Source organism: Anguilla rostrata, chromosome 1 (genome assembly GCF_018555375.3).
Source record: "Anguilla rostrata isolate EN2019 chromosome 1, ASM1855537v3, whole genome shotgun sequence".
In the NCBI taxonomy this organism is placed as follows: Eukaryota; Metazoa; Chordata; class Actinopteri; order Anguilliformes; family Anguillidae; genus Anguilla; species Anguilla rostrata.
Window position 1 is genome coordinate 20,683,399 of NC_057933.1, and position 19,717 is coordinate 20,703,115.

General features: G+C 42.8%; 2 protein-coding genes across 5 annotated transcripts in view; one reads left to right on the forward strand and one right to left on the reverse strand.

Moving 5' to 3' along the window:
- fancm (FA complementation group M) overlaps positions 1-19,717 on the forward strand; it is a 49,655-nt gene that overhangs the window by 5,445 nt on the left and 24,493 nt on the right. The gene's annotated exons all lie outside the window — the stretch shown is intronic.
- soul3 (heme-binding protein soul3) lies at positions 479-13,881 on the reverse strand. 2 transcript variants are annotated; one of them, XM_064329348.1, is made up of 6 exons: positions 13,769-13,881; positions 13,232-13,492; positions 7,237-7,331; positions 4,553-4,694; positions 3,553-3,736; positions 479-3,241 (listed from the first exon to the last, which is right to left on the reverse strand). In XM_064329348.1, the coding sequence occupies exons 2-6, from the start codon at positions 13,482-13,484 to the stop codon at positions 3,070-3,072; spliced, it is 846 nt and encodes a 281-aa protein (XP_064185418.1). In that variant the 5' UTR covers positions 13,485-13,492; positions 13,769-13,881; the 3' UTR covers positions 479-3,069. The 2 variants fall into 2 exon arrangements, with proteins under 2 accessions (XP_064185418.1, XP_064185409.1); XM_064329339.1 differs by having other exon boundaries at positions 13,232-13,830.

Sequence of the window (19,717 nt, forward strand, 5' to 3'; positions counted from 1 at the left end):
TTTGCTATGGCTCAGGTCTGAGAGTAAGTCACGACTGTGGATGGACACTTCTCAATGATGGCCTTTACGTTTGCTTCACCAATGGCTAAAAACGAATAACTGTACGCTAATACTAATGCACTGTATAAATGGGTTACCGTGTAACCTTTACACGGTTCTGAGAGGTTCTTTGAACAAACCAGTTTAATCATTCTAAGACATGAGAAGGGATCGCTCCCGGTGAATCTTTTTCTAGGTGGTAATATACACTTAAACAAGACCAGGTCAAAACCTAATGTATGGCTGGACATAACCGGCCGTCCAATGGTGTAACTTCATCAGTCAGTCACTCAGTCACAGACATGTGTGGTGTAACTTCATCACTCACTCAGTCACAGACATTCGTGTTTATAGGGCTGGCCCCGCTGTTGCGGTCCAGCCAAAAATACACACAGTAAAAGTGGTTGTGCAGTACAAGGACATAAAGCACGACAGACTGTTCTCAAGTGATCAGTTTACATTTTATTACTTTCTTTCCAAAGAAAATAAACAAATGTTAGTAAAATAATCAAGGAATCCACAATTAGCTCTTCTTGTTAAAACTTCATTTTGAAACATCTTGTACAACACTTTTACAAAACACTGAAAGAATGAGCAAACTAAAACACCTCAATAAGAGGCTCCTAGATATCCAGCCTCCATTCACCTTCATTGTTGAAAGACTTGAGCTACCCCTCCAAATCCGATACCTGAGAAAGGTCTACTCACATATTTAACATCTGTAAACTACAATGGCCTTCCCTGGTTGGAAATCTTTAAAAGAACTAGGTCCCAATGTAGGAAGGTGAAGAGACCATAATGTTAAACAGCAACTCACAGTACTCACTTTTGACCAAGTGACTTCAAATACAGCAATGCATCAGAACAACACTTAACCTTATAATATACACGTGAGGGATTACTGAGCTTTCTCCTCTTAATGGTTGTTACAGCTGTCTAGTTACCTTTACAGAGGGAGTCTGAAAATGTACACAGCTCTGAAGGAATCACAGTCTGTTATGGCAGTGTTTGGAGTCTCTGTTTTTATACACGTCTCTGAAGGAATCACAGTCTGTTATAGCAGTGTTTGGAGTCTCTGTTTTTATACATGTCTCTGAAGGAATCACAGTCTGTTATGGCAGTGTTTGGAGTCTCTGTTTTTATACATGTCTCTGAAGGAATCACAGTCTGTTATAGCAGTGTTTGGAGTCTCTGTTTTTGTTAACCATTTAAAATTGAAGGACAAAAAAGGTCATGAAGAGCAAGCAGATGAAAGGTTTGCGGATTCAAATTTTCATTGTCACCCACAGTTGAATTATAGAGAGACACTCGCGCTTCAGCCAGCTTATTCAGAATCCCGGTGCTCTCAGTAATAGACATACAGATCAGCAAAGACACTCTGGGTAACTTCACTTAAAAGGCCTTACCCAGAGAAAGACACTGGAGCACACGGATCTTCTTCAAAATTATTTATTATACAAACAGGACCGACGTTTCAGCGCTGCTGCGTCTTCATTAGGGTCAAAACAGCAGTGACTTGGATGGAGACCAGATGAATAGCCTCACCTAGACTTCACCTGTGTTTCCTATAGGTGGAGCGGCGAAGGTACAATTATCCAATGCTGTTAATTCACAAAAGGTCACATGAAACATAAATTAAAGATACAGTTATGCAAATAAATATAGAAGAAAACTATATTGCAATCAATATATCCAAGTCATTGCTGTTTTGACTCTGATGAAGACGCAGTAGCATCGAAACGTTGGTCGTGTTTGTATAATAAATAATTAAAAAGATCTGTGTGCTCCAGTGCCTTTCTCTGGGTAAGTCCTTTTAAATGAAGTTGCCCAGAGTGTCTTTGCTGACCCTCAATTGAATCCCCAGACTTCTTTCTTATGCAAACCTACATTTATACCTGGCTTCTGTACAGTGGTTTCCTCTCATGAACCCTGACAATGCCAAATGTCCCAAGGACTCAAGTGACTCAAGTTTGGGTTAAGAGTAATCTGACTGGACGTTATGTCTTACATGAAAATATTATCAAACTTAAAACATTTCTCAAACATTACTTTCTTCATAAAAAAATCATACTGGCGAAAATATATATAGTGTTGTTATTAGCCTGAAAAACCTTGCTCAAGTTTATTTGGTTTTAAACCCTGTAGCATATTGTCATATGTGGAAAAACACTTTTTAAAAACAAAAATTGCATTGTAATCTGAATTCAGTGCACGCGTTTCTGTACTGTCCAATTATTGTTTTACAGTATTGCTCGTTCGTCAATCTACAAAGAGTGCCAGGTAGTTATGAAATGGTGTGTGCACTCAGTGAACATCGACACAATGCAATGTCTGGGACATAAACAGAGCTAGTGAGGTATATGGCTTTAAGAATGAGGTATGCGTTTCTTCCTGGAAGTTGCACAGTGATATATGGGATGCAAACAATGTGTTGATTGTCATACAGCAAACCACTTCTGTTAGTCTAGACTAATTGAGTTTTTCCTTCTATCACTCACTAATACATTCAGTCTGTTGGTGTTCCTTAATGGCAAACACAAACAGACAAAAATTATGACGACGTACGTGCATACTGATTCACCGCAGTGCCTTGTGTTCCTAGCTAAGGAAGACATCAGTAGCAGTAACTAAAGCAGTGAGTGTGGGAGAAACCCTGAAGCAATGTTTGAATAGCTGGTGTCAGAGAGTGATTGATTGTTTGGTCAGAAATGAACAAGCAAACCAGCATTCCAGCTCTGTAGGGGATTATATGGTGGCAGCATGAATCATAATTGCCTGTCTTTCAAAAACGGAATTAAGAACACCAACCCCTTTTCCCTTGCTGCGCGAGGTTCCGGAATGATCTATGAAACGGGTGTAGACAGGAGTCTCAAAGTGCTTCTAGCTTCCAAAGAATTGGCTTGCGCAGCACTGGAATTGCGGCCCTCCCAAGGCCCTCGTGTTGGAGGTGGTCGAGAGTCATGATGTGGAAGGATGTATGAGACGGGGGAAGGAGGGGGGTTTGTGGTGGGCGAGGTAGCGACAGGGCACTCAGGGCCGCTCGATGAACCAGATCTCGTTTTGTCGGTTGGTGGCAGCCGGGTTGGTGTACCCAGCCACGATGAAGGAGTCATTCAAGGTGATCTCGGGGGAATCCAGAATCTCGGCCATCATGTTGATCTGGTATAAAATGGTTTCTTCGTTTGTTGGCCCGGTGAAAGCCCTGGGAAAATAGAAGGATCGAATGAACAGCAGCAATTTATTATGAACATGCTCATGCTGCCTAAATATTATCTTCAAACCCTGTCTGCTACTCAGTGCAGATCGCAAGAGTCAAGGAAGTTCAGTCAGTGGCCTACTAGTCGCAAAGGTTCATGTTGGTGTCTAATTTAGTTCTGAAAATGCACGTAAATCAGTATAGTTCATTTGAACAGTTCCGTGCAATGACTACTAACAACACGGTCTATGTGACTCCAGCTGCTATTGGTTCTGGACAAGAACCGTTTGAGCCCAGGGCCGTAGCTCCATTCTCACCTTGTGTAGACAATGGTGGCGGCCCACTCCTGGATGACAATGTCTGCGTCATAAGGGTGTGGTGGCTGGGCTTGGAGGTGGGTGGGTAAGTGGTAGGCTACGGTCACCTCTCTGGACATGGTGTGGTGCTGGTCATCCGTGTTCACCACCGTCACAATGGGAATGGTCAGACCAAGATAGCTACCTGCAGAGAGGAAGGTGTGTTATCAGAGAGAGTCCTAGCCTAGAACCCTTCTTTTGAGCTGGGTTTATGTTTCTTGTGGAAACTGGTGCGCGGGAGCCAAAAAGACCGTCCATGAGGCATCTATGTGCCTCAAAATTTGAAACATTGCAAACTGGAAGTGCCAGGTGATTGTCGAACTTTTTTGGTGATTGGTTCTCGGTATGTGATAGCCAAAAGTGTTGGAGTATTATGACAGCTCTTCATGAAAGTGCCTTGGATGAGACCTACATAGTATGTATGTTTTTTGCATGCACACACAGACCACATTGAAGCCTTCAGAGAAACTGGTATCATTCCTCTGCAAATATTAGAACAGAAGGGGAGCCTTGACATTTAAATCAGGGCAATCTGTCTCTGACTGAACAGGAATACAAGAAGAAAACTATTAGGTGTCAGGGCTGCTATGACAAATGGCATCAGAGGTTTTTCTAGAGAAGCTTAACATGAAGGTGCATACAGAGTCTAAATACACCATATTTCCTTCCATTTTTACTGTTTGGCCAGAATATTAAACCTTAGAAAATATTGAATAAAGTTTACCTACTGTTTATAAATCATGTGCAAAAATAATTCTGTCTGGTGTTGTATTGGATTTTGTCTGCATTTTTAACAAGAGGTCTAGGGTGCATTTAGAGAGCTGGAATATGATGTACTTTCTTTCCCTTGCTAAGGGTGGTGGTGCCACATTGATATAGGGGATCTTTGGGAGCTTTAATATTGCTCTCTAAGCCAACCCTCCCCTGCTGCAGTGAAACAAAAAGAATCAGTGTAAGACACCTGTGGAGTTCTGCTGACAGATGTATCTCATGAGCTTCATGAAGCCATAACAGATGCTCTGCTCATAAGTCTCCTCATGGACCGTGGCACAGGCCCAGTAGGCCTTCTCATAGTGTCGCTTCTCATAGAGAACCTCCCCACACTGCAACAGGACAGAAACACACACATAAATCAGCCTGGTTGGACTGTTCATGTGACTACAGTACAAAGTTAATCATTTATACTTCATATAATGCAGCATTTCAATAGGTTTTACTGTTTAGTGTGACGGTACCATAACTACATATTCTAGAAGTCAGCCGTACTAATTGTCAAAAGTGTGTTGATGAAACTTACAAAAACAGAATTGTGACTGCCCAATGAACTAATTTCACAAAAGGTTCAGAATTTGCATATTGGCAATGAAGACCAGGAAGAGGGGAGAGACATCGGTCCAAAGGCTTTGTATGAATGCCATGTGTTCAGCCTGTTCTCACACATGGCCCTGACACAAATGTCTTTTCTCTCTTCAAATTGGTCTTTATGCCAGTATGCAATTACCTTACCATTGTAAAACCACTTATACCGTTCACATCCATACAATCTAATCACAAGAGAAAGGTACATACAACTGTAGAACTATCGATACCAAAACTCTGTCTATGTGGAGACAGATGAGCTCATCATAGCCAAGCCTTCTCCCGTTCTCAAGCTCTTTTCCCGCAGCTTGTGGTAAGCCCATTAGACAACGGTATTTATACCTCCTAAAGGAGACTAGATGGATTTTAGCTGAGTGGCCAGGCTGTGCTGAAAATAACATGGCCGCCACTCACATGAATGCACACTTGTCAGTTGTTGTGAAGAGCCTCCAGATTCTAGATCAGTGCACTGACCCTTAGCCTCTTTGCCAGTACACTTGTTTGAACATGCTGGAATATTTGCAGCACAGTGCGCACTGAACTCTGAATGGCAAAACTGCTTAAGAATTTCAAATGGGATAAAAGCATGAATGATACTCGATGCTATCTAGGGTGTAGGTAATCAGAGCACTAGTTACAACTTAGTCAGGAAAATGGTGAGCATTGTTGGGCTGAATGGCCTGTTCTCATCGTTATGTTATGCTAGGTTATGTGTTCAGTGAAGCGCGTGGCTTCAAGGCTACACCAGCGGTAGGTAACCATGGACCTGGAGAGCCGAAGATGTTTCTGTGTTTATCCCATTTAAACTCAAACTGTTAAAATTATTCAGCTAAATGAATGCAGGGAACTACATGGCTCCGAGCACACAGTCCCCTGTGTTCATTTAATTGAATCAATTTTAACAGTTCAGTAATTACTTGGCATCCCATCATTCGGCGAGACCATAACCGTCTTTGACACCGCAGGGTTCTTAATCCAGTCATGCGTTTCAGAGCTTGAAATGGGACAAAAATGACAGAAGTGACTCCAGGGCCAGGGTTTCCTACCCTTGGGCTAAAGCGCTAAAGTAGCCCGAGAGCTCTGGCTCAGTGGGCTGGCACAATGCATGCAACCCCCGTGAGAACACAGAGCGCGCGATTGCGAGCGAACACTGTTTCTGCTACGTTCCTTGTGACGGAACGTGAGCCGATCCACCCCGAAGAACACTGCGACGTTAAAGCTGAGAGCTTGCCCGTGCGACCCCTGCAGTGCCCCCGCCCTGCCGTCAGGCACCCTGCCATGACCTGCAACCCGCTCCTGCTCTCCTGTAGTGCGGTGATAGAGGCTCTGTGCAGTGCTGGCTGTAGACTGATTATCAGTGCGTACACAGCGATGATCACGCTGGCAGTGTAGATGAACAGTAGATCTGTATTTTCTGCTTCCTCTTCCGTCCGCAGTCCTAAAGCTCTGAGGGCTTCAGGATGGGAGTAATACACTCACACCTATACTACTACTCTCGGGAAGCAGCAATGCCAGAATTTGAGACTTTTTAGGACGAAACTAGTTTTGCGCACTTTTCAAACGTCACAGAATTCTATATTGATCATTTTCACCAAGAAAATGGCCAACCCAGGTCCTGGTTTTTGTTTTCACCTCAAATACAACAGAAACTTCAGACACAAGAAACCAGTTGAGGCGTGTTAACAGTGTAGTTGACTGCTTTACTGTAATTGGTCAGTTATGTGCCAAGTAACAACAAAAACCAACAAACCCTGCAGCTCTCCAGGACCCGTGCTGGCCACCTCGGATTTACATCATACCGGGTGAGCATTAAGGGATAGCAACAGCAGAAGGGATTACTGCGTGACTAATTGCATTACTGAGATTTTATCTGCAGCTGTGTGCTCCATTTTTATGTTTCCATGTATTTTTGCCTGCCTTGTGATTTTAATGCTTTCATTAGACTGTCCAGGGACTAAATCTGGCACATTTATAATAATGCACACTGTCCATTAAATAAATCTAACCAATACAAATGTGACTAGCACCTGCTTGGTTTGAGAGTGTTAATGGAACACTTGACGGTTACATAGTGACCCAGAAGGTTATTAAACCACTTTAACAAGTGGAAAAGCTCCCCTCAGTCCCCTGTGGCAAGGAAAAATATGATTGAGCTGCAGTGGACGCGGAGAGCTCAGAAGCCGCGTGTCAATGTCATCAGATGGTTTCATGACAGGCTTTTGCGTGTGCGTGTGTGTGTGTGTGTGTGTGTTGGGTCATGCATGCGAGTGCATGTGAGGGGCTTACCTTCTCCTTGCGGCTGATAAGGGTGAAAGGAACGCTTTCTCGCTCGTGTGTGCCTTCATTGTTTGTGGTCAGCTGGTAGATTGGCTCAGCCATATCTGGGGAGAAGGTCACAGATGGAAAGCGTGCATAAGGTCCCATAAAAACCTTTGTTCTCACAGGCATCAAGGCTGAGGAATTTAGAGTTATGTGGAAAATATGGGACGGAGGTGAGGTTTTAAGAGGTTTAATTCCCAGATCGTAACTACAGTTTTACTCTGAATTATGCTATGCAGGAAGCCCTGTTATTATAATGGAGAAAAGTTGTTTGTTTCAATTGAGTTTTATCATTATTATTGCTAAATCTGCAGAATGCAGTTTCCCGTCCAAGACGGACAATTCTCAACCGATCTAGCACTGAAAAGTTTGTGAGCCACACTTAGTGTTCTGTGCGGATTGATTATTCCCTCAGGGAGAGGCGGAGTTTAACATGCTTCTGTCCAACTGGCTTTTCTCAGTCAGTAGTACCAGGGCTCATCTGCCCCAGAGAGAGAGAGCCGGAAGGGAGTTATTTTCTGCTGCCTTCTACCGTAGCAAAAAATAGCAAGTGTGACATGCAGTACGTGTCGGAGCACGCTGCCAAATTGCGGTCCTGTCAGTTCAAAGACGTGCAGCCAGCCGTCGGTTCTTTCTGTTCCGCAGTCCATCAGCTGAACTGTGCAGTCACTGCGCTGGAGGACTGCGCTTTTTACCCAGCTGGTGCAGGCAGACTGCCATTTCATAGTTGACCAGAGGAGTCACTATTGTGCAAGGAGGTGGAGTGTACACTCCCCTCCTTCCCTGGGTGACACTATGGTCAGTTGTATCACAGAATTTGAATGGGTGCCATTTAGGTGCCTATCTGTTGTCTATCTATAGTTACTTGCATCCAGGTTATATGTCTGCTTATTTCTGTTTTTATAGAATGCACTTTCAAATATGCCTATGAATTCATTTCCGTCCTTTTTAGACATAATTATTTAAAAGAACACTTGCGGATAAGGGATCACGGGAAGTGAAATGGTGTGAATCAAAAGGCTTCATCAGAAAGTTTGGTATTCTGTTTCCTTTAATAACGAGGATGTCTTGCAGGTGTTGGGCTTCTGCATGTGGCTGTCATTGTGGGATTAGAGGGCTGTAAACAAGCTTGGTTTGAGCAGTAAGTACAGGGAAGGTGAGATAAGCCAGGGGTACACATGGCAAATTCTGTAAATCATTGATTAGCATCGTTTCTATGAAAACCAAATCGCCTTTACTTTTGAAAAATTAACCATGAATGAAGAAGCTCACAGCTTCCCAAGCCGCATAATGGGAATCTCCAAGAGGCAGAAATCCGGAATATCTACATGCGCACTTCGGAAGGTAGTTTTGATGCCAAAGGCCCCCCAGGCCTGTGAGCAGTGCTAAGCTTTACATTCTTTATCAGCAGCGTTCCCAGGGTGTGTGAAAGTCCAGGCAGTCGGAGACTGGTACCTATAAAAAGCTTTATCTGTCTGATCCCCCCACCTTTTCAGTCCTTGACCCTCAAATGGCAGGGAGACAGAGATGCCAACTAACCCTACAGCAGTGTCCAGGTAGTGTACAGCCTCTTCACCCAGTCCTCTGCTCTCGACATGGCAAACTTATAACTACCGGTAAAACCTGTAAAATGTAATTTATAATAAGTGCATGTATTCATGTATCTAGCCCAAGGAACATTACAGGCCATGGAAGAAAACTGTCCTCGGTGCCCCTGACATCTGCAATGTTAGAAAACCTGGCATGATTCTTGATATTTTTGCTAGTTCTGCACTGTGGCATAATAATAAAGCAAGCAAAACATTTTGCAATATTGGCTCAGAGGTGCTGCAGAAATCCCAGTTGGGCGGCTCATCTAGCTCAAGCCAAATGAGACGAAGGAGCGTTTTTTATAGAGCACTGCGATGACCTCACTTCTGCCTGTGTTGTTTTGCACTCTCACAGTGATAATGAGCCAATCTACTGTGGAGTCTGTAAGTATTCGATGATGGCACAATTTTTGTATTTTGCCTCTGTAATCCAGCACATTAGATTTGAATCCCCCATGCTGGGGGAGCAAAAGTATTTGGACAAATTAACAATCTCCAGTAGTCGTCATATTTGGTCATTTAGGTTGCCGATCCTTTGCGTTCGATGACTGTCTGAAGTGTGCGACCCATTTACGTCACCAGATGGTGGGTGATGCTCTGTCATACTTGAATTTTGGGATCTCTTTGACATTTAATTCCTTGGGCTAACTCTGCGCTACATACTCAAGTCACAGCCATAGACTGGAATAAGTTAATGTCTTCAGTGTGGAAACCAATAAATAACAGCTGGCCTCAGCGTAAAGGAAGCCACAGTGTTTCAAGTCTTTCCCAATCAAATGAACCTTTGCTGTGTAGAATTACACGGGTAATGCAGACATTTGTTAGCGCTTTGTTCTTCATCCAGTGCCCTTATTTTACACTTTGGTCACAGGCTATAGTGAACTGACTCCTTGAATGAACTAGCCCAGTGTCTTGCTGGGAGAGGTCATATTCTGGGGACAGCTGGGCAGAGCCCGGAGCACCTCCTGACGCCCGGCTGTGTTCTACACTTCACACACGGCATTCCAGAGGTAGCAAAAGTAGGTCAACCCTGCATTCCACCGCTTTTCCTGGCATATGGGTGTTTCTACACACGCTGCGGCTGGTGGGCGCTGGAGTGGTGGGTGGAAGGTGAAGGGTGGAGGGCGGAGGCCTCCATTTCGCTCCATCCCGAGTTCAGCAAAGCACAGAGTATTCTCCCGAGGAAGGGAAAAAAAGGTCACTGGTTGCCTGTTCACCAAGGAAAAGGAGCTCTTGGTCCAATCTGACAAAACTGCAGAGTAACTGATTTTATCAAGCTCTGCGGTACCCCCATAAGGGAGTGCTAGTGGTCTCACCTTAACTAACTGATTTCAATACTTGATACATTCGTTTGTATGCTGTAAGTGGCAGAGGTTCTACTCAGACAGGGTCTTAATATTTAGATTCTTTAAACAATTTATTTTTTAATCTCTACTTGGAGCCATGACTTCTGCATTTTGCGATACTGCTGTGCCACCGACACCCGCTAAACACGAAGCACTGCAGCCGAAGCCTCTGCAGTCCTCCAGACAGTGGTATGCTGTGACAAGGCCAGTACCGACCCAGCTGCTACATACTACTGGTCACAGTGCACTACAACCTTAGGCTATAGGGATATATAGTTATGGGGTCTAGTCTGTTCTGGGTGAGGGCCTTTACTTACTGAGTTACAACTTTTTTTCCCACTTGTTTTTGGATGACTTGTGTACACAAATACTTCATGAAAGATATTTCATGTTGTAAAAGAATTGTTAAGGAATATTTTCTCAGTTCAACATTTAAAATTTACTGTTAACGCATAGCAATTAGAAAACAAACAACATGAAATCCAGTAAGTCTTGCTATAAAGTGTTTTTAATGGCAGGCAACTATCTTTGAACCAAAAAAACATTTTCCTGAAATCTGATGACTCTGGTGTAAAATGTCTGGTGCTAAGGGAAATTGGACTAAAGGCAACCATGCTGCATTCAAGGTAAAAGAGATATTGACCTGTCTGTTCTCTTGGCAGAAACTGATTAAAAACAAAGCCAAAAAACAGATTTGTTTAAAGTCAGTTTGGCCATAGTATTGCACAGGGAGGGAGGGTTCCCACTGGCAGGATATTGCACAATACTTTGTTTATTATCGACTCAGTGACCCAGTGGATTTCACCCTAAGTGTGTCTGCACCAGCTGTATAAGTGCTATAAATGCAGTCCTCAAGCCCCAAGGCTATGCAGTTCACCTGGTAACTGCAGAGTGAAAAATGAGTGGCTAGCAGGAACTTTCCAAAGAGATTAGTTTGTCCTCTCGCTCCAATGCTGAAGGTAATCGAATGCAGTCAAATAAAAGCTTCACACTCGGCTCTTATACCACCAGCTTCAACAGGGCATCCGGCTGCATTTTGATGTCAGATGTGAAAAATGTTTCACTGAGCTTGGCCTGTAAAGGGTCTTTCAGATTCAGAATCTGCAGTGCAACTTCTGTGGCAGATACGTCCTGCTCTCTTACCACAACTGCATGATTAAAGGTAGCGGTTTGCTTTGTTGCAAAAGGAAGCCACAGTTTGGTGCAAGGGTCACCTAAAATTCTCTCACATAAATGTTTCACACTTATCTTGCGAAAGGAAATAGGAGCAATGTTGTCTCAAGAGCTGGTCCAAGAGAGAAGAAACATGCTGCCCGCTGTAGCAATTTCGAGTACGCCAGCTGGACGAATTGACAGAATTCCTTATGCTCTTCAACCCAAACTGTGTAGATGTGGAAGTACTTGAACATTTTGACTGCAGAACCACTCCCTGGAACAGCCAGTGGAGGCTTGTGGACAATATGCACAGCGTAGCCAATGCCCAAATGCTGCTTACCTGGCTTACTTGTTTTTCCCTATGGGGCATGGTCATTGCAGAGGTCAGTTTGGGGGAAAAAAAAAAAGAATCATGAATACATGCAGCTGTTACAGACGCAGACAGGTCCAGGACGAGGACACATTGCAATGAATGAGAATCCAAAGAAGGGAAATTTGTGGAAAAACAAGGATGAGGGGGAAAATGGGTCTGTTCCGGGAAAAACGGGTCTTGTCAGCTATTTCTTAGTGTAACTGTCGTTTCTTGTTTACAGCCATTTTGGTTAGTTTCTAAAAGTTTGAGATGGCAGCTGTCAACAAAATGCTGTACAGGGTGCACTATGAAATGGAAATCCACCAGTTATGAGCAAGTATGAGCACATGCAGAATTCCAGATTGATTTCATGAAAAAATACCCCAGTATTACTCAGACACTTGCAGTGTACTTCTCTTCACCATCAACATTTTATTGTATAGAATGTATGCTACATTTAGCCTATAAATGTAATTTTCATACATATTGCGCCTCCATATTACTTTAATAGTTAATCAAATCAGCAGACGATATGGACTAATTTACATAAAGAACTGCTTTTAATCTACAATGCATGTACTGGCTCACATGATGCACGTTTGGATGGCTACAGTTTAATAGAAAATAAACAAATGCTGACTCAAAGACTACACTCTTTCAAAATAAAAGGACATTTTATGTTCTCTAGCTAGTGTTGAACTCTTCGCTCTTCCAACTATCGATCAAGGTAGTGCAGCGTCCATAATAAGCAGTACGTGGTATTTAAAATACACTGAAATTGTTCTGAGTAAATATTAATCGATGGCTCGATTGCAAGTCACCTCCGGGCTCTCTTGCATCTGTGACTGCGCGTAAAATCGCAAGGAATCATTTCACTGCTATATTTGCTTACGGATGGTGCTGAATTTATGACACGCTGGATTTAACTCACCACTATTGACGGTATGTCTCAGTACTTATTAAACATTGAAATGCATTTAGGGATGTTCTAAGACACTTTACTCAATTAACAACTGCTTATCAAAGCCTAGTAAACAATGAGTCAAAAACTGCAAAATTTGTACAGGTGAAGCTTCGCAAGAGTACTAACAGTGCGCAAAACACGAGAAAAGCATTTTAGGAAATATGCCTTTTATGCTCGTTTAGCACGAGGCTTAATGTATTTAAAAAAAGAGCTAGAAACCCCAAAATGTGCATAGATTAAGCTTAGGATGAGTGCAGTATGTTAAAGGACGAAACATTTTAAGAAAAATGTATTTGCTACTTTACCGTTGTTTTTCCTACTCAATTCGCTGGCTTAATGTACCCAAACAAGGAGCAAGAATGGGTTAGGAAAACAAGGTTTAAATACCATAAAATGCATTCTAATTCTATATTTAAAAATGATAGTCGTCATATCTTGCCATGGCATACAGTTTTTAAAGTTTACGTTTTGTAGTTTTCGGTATTCACACAAACCTGAAGCACAAACAACACGTTTGGCAGTTCCAACATACGGAGCGCCAGCCCCTCGGTCTTACCTCTGGGAACTTCCACTTGATGTCCACTCGCGGCATCTTGCCAGTAGTGGAGCATTCTGTCGGACTCATCTTCTTCCATAACCTGGCCCCCTTCCTCCAAACTACCGTTACCCGAGTCTGAGAGTTGGTCCTCCGAGAATGATTCTAGGTCTTCCAGTGTGATCATCCCAGTTTGTGGTCGCGAACCATCGTTTCCGTAGCCCTGGCTGTCGCTTCCACCGCCACCATGTAGACGACAACCTCCTGGATCCATTATCGCCTCTGTATGGAAGAAGTATTTCCACAGAGAAAAAGTCAAATTATGTCTATGCGGTTCGGACGGTCAGCTGTGTTAGGATCCTTCAGCGCTTTCTTCTTCTCTGTGCCCCTAGATAGATGGCTCCACCGCCTGTCCCAACTACAAATTTTCAAAACTTTGGTCTTACTCTGCTAATCATGGCAGTCACTCAACCTGTTTGTGTATGTCGTGAAGAATTTTCTTTAATCTACATTGTAGTAGACCCTTGTAATTACTGATGATATTTGACATACACCTACCGATTACTACGAACAATCTAGCCCCGGTTCGCTTGTGAATACGTGTTGTTTTCCATGCATTCGGCGGTTCAGCTTATAAGAAGCCATGGTGGTCACATGACTTAGCCTCCTCCCCCTTCATAAGACAATGGACGACATGCTTCGAAACTCAATTTGGCCGGGTACCGTTGAACCGGGAAGGAAAAATACCTGCTTCTTGCAAGTTAAAATGTAAAAACTATTCACAGGAAAATGCATGGCCGTGCGAAGACCTATCGTGGGGCGGGTGTTCGATGTGAGAAATCGCACACCAACACCGAAAAACTGTTTTAAGACACCCTGTTATTGTACATAATATATTTTACCAACATGAATGAATGAAAATTAATGACAGCAACAATAATGATAGAAATATTAATTTAAAAAAATGAAATCAAAGGGGCATTTGTGGCAAGGGGTGCAGGTGCTTGAGCACCCTGCGCTCCCCTCTGCTCATGCATGTGTAAATGTACTGTGTAATTTCCAGTTTGCATCAGATAATATAAAAAATAAAAATAAAAACTTAACAAGTTCCCCTGGACCTTCAGTGTATTTTTTATGGATGTAATACATTGATGCTTGCTTTTATTGGTTTTGTTCTGTAGTTGGTTTTGCGAACAATGTATTGCATTTATTTATGGCAGGAACAGAAGACAAATGGAAATGTAATGCAACCAAGAAGGGGCTGTATAGCTTTTGCAGCTTTTCTTATTGCACATTATCGCCATCCACAGGTTGCTTTGGGAGTTGCCTCCAAGTCGCCTGTTTCCCAACCGCTACCTGTTCAACTGCCTTTTGGCACAGTACGTTTTCTGGGATACTATGGCTGAATCTTTTGTGCGTCCGCTAAACTGCGTTGGATTAGTCATGGGTGTGTTGTTCTCTTTCAACAAGTGACTGTGTCCCTGCAAAAACAGGAGGGCATTTGGTGATGAGTTTGCATAGAGAAATGAACTGATAGAAACATTTTTTAATGGATCCCTTGTTAAATGGAACACCCCCTGTGAGCTTGACTGCCTTCTCTGCATGGAACTGCTGGAGAGCACAGCCCTCAACATCATTATTTCATTCCTCTCTCGACTGCTTTCTGACCTGCTTTTCCTGCCCCCGCCCCCTGCTTGTTGTTTGCAAAGCAGGGATTTGTCGGAACCCTCTTGACCCCTGCCCTTTTCTCCCCAGACCCAGGGGCTGGGGAGGATTAAAAAGGTATTTTTCTTCACGATGCATTCAAGATATTTGTAAGCCCAACTAAGTGTGAATTATTGATGGATTAATACGAGGAGGGTGGCACGTAGTCTAGGTGTTAATGATGTCAGCACCATGTGGTACTTAAAGCGAGGGGGTCAATCTCGCAGACGCAAAAATAATCGTATCCCTCCTCACCTTGAATAATAGGCCCGGATGTACAAAGCATTTGTAAAGTATACGAAGAGTACAAAAAGCAGTAGCCCCCAGCTGTCTCACGCAGTATTTATCCTCTGTGATATTCAGCAGCCTTCGCTGTTCTCAGAATAGCCTGTGTCATACCCACAACAGTCAGTTAATCTGGGTCAGATGGAAATTCAGTTGCACTGTGTGTTTTGATCTGCGTAGTCTTTTGCACGTTGGATGAGACAGCCACACAATTAGTCATTAGTCATTCTCAATTGTGCTAAATTACCCTAATTGGAAATTTATAGGAACCTCAGTGGATTTGTGCTCAAATACCTGAGTGGTGGTTCTGCAATGAAAGCATTATTGTAGAAGGAAGGTGCGATACCCATTTAATAAGGTAGTCTATTTCTTGTACAGAGTGAGTTATGTGCGGTCTGAGATATTCCCTGTCACAGTAGGTATTTCACCATGACTTGGAGTTGAATGCGCTCAAGACAGAGGAGGTGACTGTGGACTTCAGAAAGAGCCCGTCATCACTGTCTCCCCTCACCATTCATAGCGCTGAAGTGACAGTTATGGAAAACTTCAAATTTCTGGCAACCACTGGTCTCCCAGGACCTGAACTGGGAGGCCAACAGACAGTAGCCTCCATTGTGAAAAAGGCTCAGCAAAGGATGTACATCCTGTGACGGCTGAGGAAGTTGAACCTGCCTCAGATGATAATGGCCCAGACTGACACTGCTGTCATTGAGACTGTCCTCACCCACTCCGCAGTCGTCTGGTTCGGCTCAGCCGCAAAACATGACAGGCACAGGATAGTATCATCCAGACTGCAGGAAAGATTGCAGGCTGTGACCTGCCCACCCTCCAGGACCTGTTGGCTTACAGAGCCAAGAAGCGAGAGGACAATATCACTGGGGAGCCCTCTGCACCCTGGCCCCACCACATGTTTGAAACCCTACCGTCTGGCAGGCGCTTCAGATCAATGGGTACCAAGACCTCCAGACATGGGAACAGCTTCTGCCCATGAGTGATTGTACTAATGAACAGTCACACTGCACATCACAATCGTCCAGCACCTCAGCAAATGTAACTCAGTATGGTCACATTACCTGCTGGAACCAAACATTTCACTTTGACTACTATAATGAAGATATTTTCACGACATGTGCAATATAATGTACAACATGCGACATGATGAACATGTTTCATTGTTTTTGTCTTGACTGTTAAAGAGAGAACAGCTGATTAACCAGGTCAAATTCCTTGTGTGCATAAAGCCATACTTGTTCTTTAAAGTCTGATTCTGATTGGCTCTGAATTAGCCTACTTAATATTTGATAAGTAAGATGCTGCAGTACAGTGCTTTTGGTTTTATCAGTTGTCTCCTGGTACCTAGAAGACTTTCATGAATCTGGCAGTCCTTACCAGCTTTAAGTCCTTTGTTTGGATGATGTGGAGTTGGGGGTGCTCTGCTGTCTCTGAGGATTTTTTCATCACCTGATTTCCTGGGTGACCCTGTTGTCAGAATCCAGTCATGACTGTAAGCACTAGCTAGTTCTCCTCAGTAATGCCAGGCCAGTGTGTTCCAGCTGTGCTGTAATGAACCATAAAGTGAGCAATGCTACCAGATAAGATTACACCTTTTGGGTAATTCAACAAATCACATTACTAATTACATTTTTAGTCATAATTTGTTATTTGTCATTCCCAAGTAATCTGACCAGAACGGGCTACAATGTGTTTACTTTTATACTATGCATGATCATCCATGATGGTCCTCCCAGTGTAACTTTATCGTTGTCCAGTTAGAGTAACAGTGATCATGCTCATGCTAAAGCTCAGTTGCTTTCTATACCTTGAACGTCTAATAGAGATGTTATTGATGCCTTGTGAGACACTACATCCATTGTCTGCAGGCCAGTTTAACATTCAAGAACATTTATGGAGGCTTAGGAAATCATATGGCCCATATTCCGATTAAAGGCAAAACCTGGTTCTCAATTAGATTCAGTATTTTTCAGGAATTTTTATACCTTTGTCAAATGTGGCACTATGTTCAACTTTAAATCTGATTTACAGTCAACAGATTTGCTACTGTTGTTACGGGTAACCAGAAAGTTTGTTGTTTTGTGTTAGTTTAATATTTGTACCTTCTGTATTCAACTACACAACTGACTACACATTTAGAATATTACAAATCTCTACAGGTTTTGCAAGTCACAACACTTTACAGATTTATTACACCTTCCAGCCTCTTTGGATAGGTGAAGTTTCTTGGTCTGTATCAAGTTGTGTATTTTTCATAAAAACAAGCACACCATTCCACTGAGAGGGAAAATGATTTAATGGCGGAAATGAATCTGATGTCGTACTTGCTCCCAGTCTTAATCCCTATACTGCGGTTCAATAGAAACTGAATGCACAAACTTGAATTTGGTGGGTTTTCAAAAAAACAGTAACATTTTAAGTTTTCACGTTTTAGATTCTTGTGGCTTCATGGTAAATTAAATTTTGTAGTGCTCTCGGCTATATGATAGCTGAACGTTTAAATGGTGTCTTCTATATTAAATGTATTTGTCTAGTATGACTGTTGAGTGTGTTTTCTTAAAAATGCTCTATTGAAAGTACGCTGTTTTTTTTTAGTTCTTTTTTTTTTTTACAATCAGTCTCTTGTTGAACATGTGTAAGTTCTACCATTATTTTGTGCTTTAAATAGTTTTTAACACAGTGCATGTTTGGTTCTTTTACATTCGCTTTACTTTACTTTATGCTAACTCTTTCATGAATGGTTTAGTTTCAGCGACCGGGTGACTGTTAGCCTTTAGGACTTTTATTAGTTCAGCTATCGGTCAATCAATTAATAAACAGGTGGAATCTCTTTCAAAAATAATCTCAAAAGGAATTTTCCACAGCATATAACAGAAAATGAAAGCCTGAATTGTTTTAGAGCCTGATTTTAATGAGTAAGGGATGTGTTGCATTCCATTGATGTAACACTTTTCATCTCAAAATCTGTGGTATGAGAGAGAGAGAGAGAGGAGGACAGAGTGAGAGAAGGAGGGAGGGATCATACGGTGTTGTGTGTCTCAGCCACCATGCGGCAGACCCTGTCTTGCACGTACAAGGGGGAGGGAGAGGGGGAGCGGGTGCGGGGGGAGAATGTTATGTAATCCATAGCTCCAGAGCTCCAGTCTAATGGGAATGAGGGTTCTGTTGACCTGTACTCTCACACACCTTCATATAGACACATACATACATACACACCCACACAAGAAAGCATGCCCTCGTACAGATGTATAAATACAGTTTTATACAGACACACGTACACATGCACCCTCACACTGACATATATATGTGTACACACCCACACCCAGAAATGCACACCCTCATAAATACATACATACACACACTAAAACACGCCCTCGCACAGATGATGTATAAACACACACCCTCATACAGAAACATGTACAGACACACACCCTCACACTGACATACACATATGCACACACAAGCACAATCACAAACACACACCCTCATACCCTCATCCAGACACACATACATGGTAGTGCAGGGTGATTTAGAGGAGTATGCCCCACATCTGACCCCCAAAGGAAAACAGACTATGTTTACTGTGTTGACAGGGCGTCAGCAGGGCTGATTAAGAGACAATGCTCTGCTGCAAAACACTGGATCGCCATTATGTAAACCGTAGGTTCTCTATAATACAGTGTAATCATGTTCTGTATTGTTGGAAAGCCAGTGTTATGGGGAACACGTCGGTGTCTCAGCTATAAAGGTTAACCTGGTGTGGTACGCTTGCAGAGATAATGCAAGCAGGATCGTTGCTGTACTGTTTCGTTTAGATTGTGTCCTTATTTAATGACTTGGAGTTTGATTTTGATCTTTGGGTATATGGGGGGAGAAGAGCAATGGTTCGGGGAGACTCCTCAATACGACCTCCTGTGAGCATTCGCATATAGCCATCTCTCTACGCACACACACACACTTTTCCGCCATTGTATATTGCCATCATTGAACATACTGCATTTACTTTAACCTGGCATTCCTTTTTTACTGTTACCGCTGCACACCTAGCAGTTTTAGAGTCCTGACATGAACATGATCTGCACCATCCAGTGATAGCACTGTATAGGCATGCTACTGTATCAGGGCAATCCATCTATGCATAACTGTTAGCAAAGAGGAAAGGTTGAAACATTATTTTGTAGTCAGATACCCAAGATTAAATTAAATGAATTAACATTAAATTAATCCTGTTCCAGTAGCACCGGGGAAGACTACATGCATTCCCTTGCCACTCTGATATTTCCGCTGTTTGGTGTATCTGAGGGGTTACACACACACACACACGCGCACTCAAACACAAACACACCATAGTGGAAATGGCCGTAGGCATGCAAATTAGTATGCATCCGGGATTCATTTTCGGTTTTGTAATGTCAGAGGCACTGAAGCCGCTAGGCACAGTCATATCTATGGGACCTTTGCAGTGTCCTTTACAAACTATCTGCTCTTCTATTTTCACAAAATCAA